We start from the raw sequence: 11,851 nt of genomic DNA on the forward strand, positions 1-11,851 counted from the left end.
TCTGTGTTGTAAGATTCAATAATTGCCCTGGTGAAAACGAAAAAGCATTTTGAATGACCTATTCCAAAGATTTCCTAATAAATATAATTGCTATGGAATCACCTTCAAGGTAGGGATCCTGGGATGGTTGGGCAGAGTGGGGAGTTGAAGAGCCCATTCCCACCTCTGCCCACTCTGTGCCCAACTCCAGTGAAAAATCCCACCCTTTGAGCAGGGGAGGAAGGATTTGTTATAAAAGAGAACGACATGTTTTAGCAGTTGCCTCTCTGTTCAAAGCGTTTGTGCAGTGACCAATCCTAACATTGGAAAACAGAAAGTGAAACTAAGAAATCGGCTTGAAATGTCACAACTGGACACAGTCGCAGTTTAGAATTGCGCTGTGAATTCAGACATGGGAGGCTGTAAGTTAGCGACTTTACACTGTTACTGTGACTCCATTTTCATATTTAAAGGTATTTAATACATTCAATTCTCATTTCAGTATTTTCTCCTTTCTCCTCTGACTCCGCTTCCTCGGTTAACCCCGCTTACTCGGAGGAGGGTGACGTTCATCGTCTCACTATCGATGCAAGGTAAGTTGCTTTGATCACAAAAAATTTCCAGGCCGGTCACAACCTCACGTAAATTATTATCTTTTTGAAAACAATTTCACCTTGAGATCTTACTCTTTTCTCCCGTCCTGTTTTTTTTTCTCTCTGCAAGGTCCCTGGTATTTCTTCGGAGCAAGTTGCGGGACTACAACCCTCCCAACGGGTGTGGGGACGGTATAAACATCTTACTCTTCGGCTTGGTGGGGGCTGGTAAATCAGCCACCATTAATACAATCCTCTCAGCTCTGGATCCAAAATCTAAAACGATAACCAGTGTCCCGACTGGATTGAATCCAAAAATTCTCACGTCCGAGGTAATCTCTCGTTCGGTTTTTTTTCCACAATCAAGTGTATTGCTATTAACATCACTGACAAGGCTGCTATTAATTGACCATCTCTTCCTATAGTTGCCTCGATAAGATGGGGGTTGACCTTCTTGATCCATTGGCAGCAGGCGTGATACGGTTAAGTGGCGTGCTAGACCATTTCAGAAGGCAGTTAAGGATTAACAACGTCAGTGTGGGGCCAGAATCACATAGACTCAGAGTGAGGACAAGAGATCCCTTTCTCTAAAGGGCATTTGTGAATCGGTTGTGTTTTAATGACAGTTTCACATAATGTCATCTTATTATTTCCAGTTTGCATTTAAGCTTAATTGGCCATGGTGGGATTTGAACTGCTGTGTTCTGAATTATTAATCCAGTAATATAACCACTAAACTACCAAATCCCTAAATCTACTTATGTTTTTTAACTCCTGAACAGCTCAGATCCTACAGGCTATATTTTGCTAAGTCACTAAAGCTTTGGGACACAGCTGGTTGGAACACAGTGAACGATGCAGATAAGGCAAAGAAAATTTTAAAGATGATCCTGGAAGGAAGGGTGCCAGAAAAAACCAATGTGAGTTTCCTCAACTATTTTACACATTTAAGGTGCATCATTTTTCAGGTTCTCATTAAACTCACAAAACCACTCGGAGTGTAAAAGGAACAATATTTGCATGAAATTTATTTTCCTATACTTCAGCCGTGAGCCCAGGGGTAGTACTCTCACCTCTTAGAGTCCCCACTGTACGGACTCGAGCACATAATCTAGGCTGATGTTCCCAGTGCAGTACTGAGGGATTGCTGCCTTGTAGGGAGGCTGTCTTTCAGATGAGACACCAGTGACTCTGTCTGTCCTCTCAGGTAGTTGTAAAGTAAACCACAGGGGCAGAAGATGGACAGAGTGCACAGGTACGGAGCAGCATAAATAAAAATACAGGAATAATGCTCAAGAGCAAAGTAACAAGGAAACACAGAGAAAAGTCCTAGTTATACCTAGCGGCAGAGTAACTGAGAAAAAGCCAAAAGAAACACAGGGACAGAGTAACTAAGAAATAGAAGAATGTTCAAGAGTAACACATGATAGCAGAGGGACTAAGAACATATAGAAATGGCTGCAGCAGCAGCATACAGGTATAGGGTGAAATGTTGATGACCAACACAGAGCAATAGAAAGATGAAAAAAATCCAGTAGCAACACAGAAAGAGTAATCAAAACACTGAGAAAAACCCAACATGAGAACAGAGTAAATGGGAATCATAGAGAAACATCAAGCGTAACACAAAATAACAGTCCTCAAGAAACAAAGTGAAAAATCCAAGAGCAACTTACAGGGTGCAGAGTAATAAAGAAACAGTGAAAAGTCCAAGAATCGCACATAGAGTAATAAAGAAACAGAGAAAAAAGGCCAAGGCTACAAAATTGGGCTTTCTAATGCCACTGGTTCAGCACAATGGGTTTGCAGAAAATGGCAGATGATCCACCTCTGGTCACTTACGGCGTGGCACACCAAGCTTGGAAGGGCACTAGTGTGAGTGTATCATACCAGAAGTATGTAGGGTGGGGAGGTTGTGACATCAGTCAGCACCTAATGCTGACCTGCCCTGCCATTTGGGGCCTCACAGTTGCTGTCAATGTTTTATGTTGAACACTTTCAAATGAACACGCACCCAACTTCACAAGGGACTCACCCACCAACCACCATCTACCCACCACACACACCCTCCCCCCCCACCCGCCAACCTTCTCCGCCACCGCCCCCCTCCACCTGCCCGGCCCCGGCGCGAACCAGTGCTATTTAAAGGAATCAGTATGGGACTTACAGGTGATTTTTTTTGACTTGCTTTTGCTGCTGTAGAGTTAGTGTGTTCAGTATTGTTAGAGCAGCTCTCAGAAGAGAACGGTACTGGAGTTTTCCATGGAGTTCAGTGCTGTTTGATGGCCTGTGAGCAGAATGCCTCGTATCACACATGGGGGTTACAGATAGTCTCGCTTAGGCTCCAGCACAACAGGGACAAGGAGCACAGGTAGCAGAGAGGGGAAGATTGTGCAGAGTGAGGAGGAAGGGGAGCTCTCAATCGAAAGTCTCATCCACCCAAGGTATCCAGGGAACATTTCTCTTACCTTCACTTTAACCTGGTGCAGTGTCTGAGGTGGTTACAATTCACTGATCAGGTGATCAATGCACTATGTCACCTCCTCTACCTGAACCTGGTTCCAGTGGATGGCTCTGCCAGTGCCCAGGAAGGTCACCATTGCCCTCAATTTCCACACCTCATGATCCTTCCAGGCTGGAGCCAGTGCCATCACCAATATCTCACCCTTTGCAGTGCATCGCCATGTGAAGTAGGGCACAGAGGCTCAGGACACCGGGAGAAGAGATTTCATTGTCTTGAAGCAGGAGGAGCAAGCATGTGACCTTTCCAAGGTAGCAGGGTTCCCATTGGTGCAGGGAACCATCAAGTACACACTCATGGCTGTGCAGCTTTTGCATTTCAATGAGTTGATGTACTGAAGTGGCAAAGAGTACTGGTCCCTTAATTTGAGCTGCTGTGTGACCATGCACAGAGCATTATATTGGTGAATTGCTGCTCTCCTGGCAGCAGCCATGATGCTTTTATCCTGCATTAGTCAGCCATTTCCTCTATCATCAAAAGTGGATTTGTCCACTTTTAAGCCTGCCAACACCTCCAATACCTTGTCACTCCCTATATCAACTTGCTTGAGAACCATGTTGTGGTCGCTATCACTAAAATGTTCACCACCACCTCAGCCACCTGTCCGGCTTCATTCCCCAGAATTAGGTCCAGCACTGCACTGTCCCTTATTGGACCCTCTACATATTGACCTAAAAAGTTCTCCTGTACACATTTCAAGAAATCCACTCATCCAATCACTTAACACTATGTCTATTCCAATTAATGTTAGGAAAGTTGAAATCACCTAATATAATTAACCTATTGATAAAAACAAAAAACTGCGGATGCTGGAAATCCAAAACAAAAGTAGAATTACCTGGAAACACTCAGCAGGTCTGGCAGCATCGGCGGAGAAGAAAAGAGTTGACGTTTCGAGTCCTCATGACCCTTCAACAGAACTAGGTGAATCGAAGGAAGGGGTGAAATATAAGCTGGTTTAAGGTGTGTGGGGGAGGGGGGAAGGGTTTTGGGTGGGGGGAGAGAAGTGGAGGGGGGTGATGTGCTTGTAGGGACAAACAAGCAGTGATAGAAGCAGATCATCAAAAGATGTCGCAGACAACAGAACAAAAGAACACAGAGGTGTTGAAGTTGGTGATATTATCTAAACGAATGTGCTAATTAAGAATGGATGGTAGGGCACTTAAGGTATAGCTCTAGTGGGGGTGGGAGGAGCATAAAAGATTTAAAAATATTTAAAAATAATGGAAATAGTTGAAAGAAAAATCTATATAATTTATTGGAAAAAACAAAAGGAAGGGGGAAGAAACAGAAAGGGGGTGGGGATGGAGGAGGGAGGTCAAGACCTAAAGTTGTTGAATTCAATATTCAGTCCGGAAGGTTGTAAAGTGCCTAGTCGGAAGATGAGGTGTTGTTCCTCCAGTTTGCGTTGGGCTTCACTGGAGCAATGTAGCAAGCCAAGGACAGACATGTGGGCAAGAGAGCAGGGTGGAGTGTTAAAATGGCAAGCGACAGGGAGGTTTGGGTCATTCTTGCGGACAGACCGCAGGTGTTCTGCAAAGCGGTCACCCAGTTTACGTTTGGTCTCTCCAATGTAGAGGAGACCACATTGGGAGCAACGAATGCAGTAGACTAAGTTGGGGGAAATGCAATTGAAATGCTGCTTCACTTGAAAGGAGTGTTTGGGCCTTTGGACGGTGAGGAGAGAGGAAGTGAAGGGGCAGGTGTTACATCTTTTGTGTGGGCATGGGGTGGTGCCATAGGAGGGGGTTGAGGAGTAGGGGGTGATGGAGGAGTGGACCAGGGTGTCCCGGAGGGAACGATCCCTACGGAATGCCGATAGTGGGGGGTGAAGGGAAGATGTGTTTGGTGGTGGCATCATGCTGGAGTTGGCGGAAATGGCAGAGGATGATCCTTTGAATGTGGAGGCTGATGGGGTGATAAGTGAGGACAAGGGGGACCCTATCATGTTTCTGGGAGGGAGGAGAAGGCGTGAGGGCGGATGCGCGGGAGATGGGCTGGACACAGTTGAGGGCCCTGTCAGCGACCGTGGGTGGAAAACCTCGGTTAAGGAAGAAGGAGGACATGTCAGAGGAACTGCTTTTGAAGGTAGCATCATCGGAACAGATGCGACGGAGGCGAAGGAACTGAGAGAATGGGATGGAGTCCTTACAGGAAGCGGGGTGTGAGGAGCTGTAGTCGAGGTAGCTGTGGGAGTCGGTGGGTTTGTAATGGATATTGGTGGACAGTCTATCACCAGAGATTGAGACAGAGAGGTCAAGGAAGGGCAGGGAAGTGTCAGAGATGGACCACGTGAAAATGATGGAGGGGTGGAGATTGGAAGCAAAATTAATAAATTTTTCCAAGTCCCGATGAGAGCATGAAGCAGCACCGAAGTAATCATCGATGTACCAGAGAAAGAGTTATGGAAGGGGGCCAGAGTAGGATTGGAACAAGGAATGTTCCACATACCCCATAAAGAGACAGGCATAGCTGGGGCCCATGCGGGTACCCATAACCACACCTTTTATTTGGAGGAAGTGAGAGGAGTTTAAGGAGAAATTGATCAGTGTGAGAACAACTTCAGCCAAACGGAGGAGAGTAGTGGTGGATGGTTATTGTTCGGGCCTCTGTTCGAGGAAGAAGCTAAGGGCCCTCAGGTCATCTTGGTGGGGGATGGAGGTGTAGAGGGATTGGACATCCATGGTGAAGAGGAAGCGGTTGGGGCCAGCGAACTGGAAATTGTTGATGTGACGTAAGGTGTCAGAGGAATCACGGATGGGAAGGGACTGGACAAGGGGAGAGAGAAGGGAGTCAAGATAATGAGAAATGAGTTCTGTGGGGCAGGAGCAAGCTGACACGATCGGTCTACCGGGACAGTTCTGTTTGTGGATTTTGGGTAGGAGGTAGAAGCGGGCCGTCCGAGGTTGGGCGACTATCAGTTTGGAAGCTGTGGGAGGAAGATCCCCAGAGGAGATGAGGTCAGTGACAGTCCTGGAAACAATGGCTTGATGTTCAGTGGTGCGGTCATGGTCCAGGGAGAGGTAGGAGGAAGTGTCTGCGAGTTGACGCTCAGCCTCCACGATGTAGAGGTCAGTGCGCCAGACAACAACAGCACCACCCTTGTCAGCGGGTTTGATGACAATGTCAGGGTTGGACCTGAGAGAATGGAGTGCAGTAAATTCAGAGAGAGAGAGATTAGTTTGGGTGAGAGGAGCAGAGAAATTGAGACGACTAATGTTGCGCCAACAGTTCTCAATGAAAAGATCAAGAGAAGGTAAGAATCCAGAGGGAGGGGTCCAGGTGGAGGGAGAATATTGGAGGTGGGTGAAAGGATCCGTTGAACGGGGAGAGGACTCCTGCCCAAAGAAGTGAGCCCGGAGACGAAGACAGCGGAAGAAGAGTTCAGCATCGTGCCGAGCCCGAAATTCATTGAGATGAGGGTGTAAGGGTATGAAACTAAGTCCTTTGCTGAGCACTGAACATTCAGCATCGGAGAGGGGAAGGTCAGTGGGTATAGTGAATATGGGGCTGGGATTGGAAGATGGGGTGGGGACGGAGGGACAGGCAGGGGTGGAGGGTCCTAGATGGGTGTTGGTGTCGATGAGTTGTTGGAGCTTGCGTTCCTTAGCACTTGAGAGAAAGAGAAAAAGTTTCTTGTTGAGGCGTCGGATGAGACGAAGAATAAAATGAAATTATGACCTTGTATGTTAGGTAGGTGGGTCTCCTAGCATCTAGTCTCTTATCTTGGTATGAACCATCTCTTGAGTTGGATGTTAATCCTCACTCTTCTCAAGTTTCCAAACTGTTTTTTGTTCACACGCACACACAAAAATCATTCCCCACTCTCACCCTTTCTCCATGTTTACTCTCTGGCTAAAGCACTGGAGCAAGGGGAGTTTGGATATCCTAACCATTTGAGCCACTTTAAAATATTTTAATAATAAGACACGGAACAGAGTAACACACGGGAACAGAATAACCAGGAAACATGGAGTAGAGTCCCAGAGTAACACACCGAGACAGTAAAACATAAAGAGAAGTTCAAAAATAACACAGGAATGGAGTATTCGAGAAATATTGCACAAAGTCCAAGGATTAGACACAGCGACAGAGTAACCAAGAGATAAATGACATAGGAAGGAAATGAAATGGCGCAAAGTACAGAGCAGGAGAGGAAGAGACAAAGTTAGAGTTTGATGGAGGAAGAGAGAGAAACCCTGACTGATATCTAAAGTTGATGCTGAGATAGGAGTAATGTGGATCTCAGTAGCACTGGTGAATGAGGTGAATGGGCTGTGTCTGATAGACCTGGGAATCCCACCAATAAACATTTGCCTTAGTGTTCAGCCTTGGTAAACCTCTGTGCCATTGGTGGCTATTAGTATAACTATTTCATTTTGCTCTTTATTATAGTTGTGCAATTTCAATCCTGATTTGGATGATAGCAAGTATCAAGTCATTCCGGAAAATGTAATTCATGGAGTCGCATTCATTGTTGACCTGAGCACGATAGACAACTTCATTGGGGATATGAAGATACAGTTTAAGGACATGCAAACCATTGTGGCACAAAAATGTAAGTCTCTGTTTTAATTTCTGCCGATATAACCTTTGTTATTATTCAGTTTCATGTTTAACGTTCATATTTTCAAATCTCTTTTCAGATATTTACAGGACTGTGATTGGGACCAAATTTGACCAATTAGGGATACCAGAGAAAGACAATAGTTACATTTATCAATACAAGGCACTACAGGAGAAGGTAACTGGATTAGAGTTACTGAAATGCATTCAGTACAGGAGGCAGGATTTAGTTTGAGACCTCTCACTCTGAATGAATGCAGGCAGCCAGTCGAACATTCATGACCTTCTCAAGGGTGGCTCAGTGGGTTGCACTCTCACCTGAGTCAAAGGGTGTGGGTACACATCCCACTTCAAAAACATGAACTTAAATTCTATATTGGCACTCCATGCAGTACTGAGGGAATGCTGCATTTTGGAAGTGCCATTACTTGAGTAAGAAGCTTAATTGAGGCTCTATCTGTCTCTCAGGTGGACATGGAAGATCTCATGTTACTATTCTCTCCTGTGTCCTTGCCAATATTTATCCCTCATTGTACACTGAAAAGTCAGGCTGTGGATTTGTGGAGCCTCACGAGATGGGGGAGATCTTAAACAGTTTTTTTGCATCAGTATTTACTCAGGAAACTGGCATAGTGTATAAGAAAGGAAGGGAAACAAGCAGTAGTGTCATGGAACATATAGAGTTTAAAGAGCAGGAGGTGCTTGCTGCCTTACAGCGAATAAAGATAGATAAATCCCCCGGGCCTGACATGATATTCCCTTGGACCTTGAGGGAGACTAGTGTAGAAATTGCAGGGGCCCTGGCAGAAATATTTAAAATGTCCTTAGCCACGGGTGAGGTGCCGGAGGATTGGAGGGTAGCTCATGTTGTTCCGTTGTTTAAAAAAGGCTCCAAAAGTAAACCAGGTAATTACAGGCCAGTGAGCCTGAAGTCAGTAGTACGTAAATTATTGGAAGGTGTTTTGAGAGATCGGATATACAATTATTTGGACAGCCAAGGGCTGATTAAAGATAGTCAGCGTGGCCTTGTGCATGGTAGGTCATGTTTAACGAACCTTGTAGAGTTTTTCGAGGAGGTTACCAAGAAAGTAGATGAAGCTGTGGATGGACTTTAGTAAGGCCTTTGACAAGGTCCCACATGGGAGGTTAATTCAGAAGGTTCAGACACTTGGTATCCATGGAGAGGTTGCAAACTGCGTTCGAAATTGGCTGTGTAGGAGAAGACAGAGAATGGTAGTGGATGATTGCTTCTCAGACTGCAGGTCTGTGACTGTGGTGTGCCTCAGGGATCTGTGCTGGGACCATTGTTGTTTGTTGTCTATATCAATGACTTGGATGACAATGTGGTAAATTGGATCAGCAAGTTTGCTGATGACACTAAGATTGGAGGCATTGTGGACAGCGAGGAAGGCTTTCAAAGCTTGCAGAGAGATCTGGACCCACTGGAAAAATGGGCCAGAAAATGGCAGATGGAATTTAATGCGGACAAGTGTGAGGTGTTGCATTTTGGAAGGACAAACCAAGGTAGGACATACATAGTAAATGGTAGGGCACTGAGGAGTGCGGAGGAACAAAGTGATCTGGGAGTTCAGATACCTAATTCCCTGAAAGTGGTGTCACAGGTAGACAGGGTTGTAAAGAAAGCTTTTGGCATACTGGCCTTCATAAATCAAAGTATTGAGTATAGGAGTTGGGATGTTATGCTGAGGTTGTATAAGACATTGGTGAGGCCAATTTTGGAGTATTGTGTGCAGTTCTGGTCGCCTAACTACTGGAAGGATATCAGTAAGATTGAGAGAGTGCAGAGAAGATTTATAGGATGTTGCCAGGTCCTAAGGAGTTGAATTACAGGGAAAGATTAAACAGGTTAGGACTTTATTCCTTGGAGCGTGGAAGAATGAGGGGAGATTTGAAAGAAGTTTACAAAATTATGAGGGGTATTGACAGAGTAAATGTGAGTAGGCTCTTTCTGCTTAGATTAGGAGAGATAAACACGAGAGGACATGGCTTTAGGGTGAAAGGGGAAAGGTTTAGGGGAAACATTAGGGGGAACTTCTTCACTCAGAGAGTGGTGAGAGTGTGGAACAAGCTACCATCTGACGTGGTAAATGCAGGCTCACTCTTAAGTTTTAAGAATAAATTGGATAGGTACATGGATGGGAGAGGTCTGGAGGGTTATGGACTAGGTGCAGGTCAATGGGACTAGCAGAATAATATTTCGGCACAGACTAGAAAGGCCAAATGGCCTGTTTTCTGTGCTGTAGTGTTCTATGATTCTATGGTTCTAATTACTTCATTTGCTGTTTATGCAGAAATTGGCTGTCACATATTTGTATAGACTGGTCTGTATGTGTCACTTTTCACAACTCAGGGTGTCCCAAAGCTCTTGACAACCAATAAAGTACAGCCACTGTTATAATATGGAAAACGCAAGAGACAATTTGTGTGCAGCAGCTCCCATGGATAGAAGTTAGGTAAATGACCAGATAGCCTGTTTTTCCATTGAGTCAGAGTTCAGATTTATGATCCAGAAATATGATAGGCATGACTAGTTTATCATTTTTATAACCTGCCTCTTTCTCACTCTCTCTCCTTTTTCTCTTAGTTTGCAAAGTTGTCAGAAGAAACTGGGATGGAGAAGCGCAGCATATTTGCCATTTCGAATGAATGGAAGGGCGATACGATAGATCAGACCAGATGTGTGCTCATTTTGCACGCATTGGAAAATATGGTCAGAAACATAAATGAATTCCTCAGAACAGCAAAATAATGATTACACCTAATCTTACATAGAACTGTGTAACAAATCCTGTTTCTCTGTTATAGTGACCAACTGAGTTCACCTTAAATGACACAACATGAAAATCCATTGGGCAGAATTTTGATTCCAATTTCCACCCCTCTATGCCCTTCACATGGTCCATCTGCAGCACTTCCCTCCCTTTCCTCTCTGTCTCCATTTCTGGTAGTAGACTGTCCACCAATATTCATTGCAAGCCCACTGACTCCCACAGCTACCTCGACTACAGCTCCTCACACACTGCTTCCTGTAAGGGCTCCATCCCATTCGCTCAGTTCCTTCACCTCTATCGCATCTGTTCCGATGATGCCACGATCCAAAACAAAGCTTCTAACATGTCTTCCTTCTCCCTTAACCGAGGTTTCCCACCCACTGTGGTTGACAGGGCCCTCAACCGTGTCCAATCCATTTCCTGTGCCTCGGCCCTCACACCTTCCTCTCCCTCCCAGAACCATGAAAGTTTCCCCCTTGTCTTCAATTTTCTCCTCACCAGCCTCCGCATTCAAAGGATCATCCTCCGCCATTTCCACCAACTCCAGCATGATGCCACCATCAAACACATCTTCCCCTCATCATCTCCCCTCCCCAGCGTTCTGTAGGGATCGTTCCCTCCGTGACACAATGGTTCACTCCTTCATCATCCCCAACAGCTCATCCCCCTCCTACGGCACCTTCCCATGCAACCACAGAAGGTGCAACAAATGCCCCATTACCTCCTCCCTCCTCACCATCCAAGGGCCCAAACACTCATTTCAGGTGAAACAGCGCTTCATTTGCAGCTCCTTCAGTTTGGTCTACTGCATTTGCCAACTACACCTACATTCCATGAAAGAATAAGAAAAAATGTTTTGTAAGTCGGAGTGAGATAGGCATCATGACAGAAGTGGAAGTAAACGATCTTTTTAATGGAATTTAATAAAAAGTTTGAATTCCAATTCTGGATCGAATAGTTTGAACCGAGGATCAGTGTTTCCTCAATGTAATGGACTGAAGGTTCTAAAGAGTAAACACACCAGCTGGGTCTCAGAGCAGGATTCTCATCCCAGTCAGAAACAGGAGAATCTGCTGAACTCTGCGAAATTAGTTGAGGACATTCTGCATACAGCAGGATGTCACTGACTGTTCATAATCTCTTAGCACAGAAAGCAGTGAGCCCAGACACCCTGATCACAGCATGACCCTTCACTCACTGAACCCCCTCACTCCCTGACACCTCAATCACTGAACCCCCTCACTCCCTGACACCTCACTCACTGAACCCCCTCGCTCCCTGACACTTCACTCACTGAATCCATTCACTCCCTGACACCTCACTCACTGAACCCCCTCACTCCCTGACACCTCACTCACTGAACCCCCTCACTCCCTGACACCTCAATGAAACCCTTCACT

General features: G+C 45.4%; 1 protein-coding gene across 1 annotated transcript; it reads left to right on the forward strand.

The window, feature by feature from the left end:
• Window positions 1-211: 211 nt before the first annotated feature.
• LOC121271114 (interferon-induced protein 44-like) lies at window positions 212-11,394 on the forward strand. Its single transcript, XM_041176880.1, has 7 exons — window positions 212-401; window positions 482-572; window positions 703-904; window positions 1,355-1,492; window positions 7,489-7,651; window positions 7,740-7,837; window positions 10,265-11,394. Exons 1-7 carry the CDS (start codon window positions 392-394, stop codon window positions 10,427-10,429), a joined length of 867 nt encoding a protein of 288 aa, XP_041032814.1. The 5' UTR covers window positions 212-391; the 3' UTR covers window positions 10,430-11,394.
• Window positions 11,395-11,851: the final 457 nt, after the last annotated feature.

This window comes from Carcharodon carcharias, chromosome 29 (genome assembly GCF_017639515.1).
Source record: "Carcharodon carcharias isolate sCarCar2 chromosome 29, sCarCar2.pri, whole genome shotgun sequence".
NCBI lineage: Eukaryota > Metazoa > Chordata > Chondrichthyes > Lamniformes > Lamnidae > Carcharodon > Carcharodon carcharias.

Coding starts and splice junctions, on each gene's coding strand:
- LOC121271114 (XM_041176880.1), top strand. Junction 573..702: donor CGTCTCACTATCGATGCAAG/GTAAGTTGCTTT, acceptor TCTCTCTGCAAG/GTCCCTGGTATTTCTTCGGA. Junction 1,493..7,488: donor GGGTGCCAGAAAAAACCAAT/GTGAGTTTCCTC, acceptor TCTTTATTATAG/TTGTGCAATTTCAATCCTGA.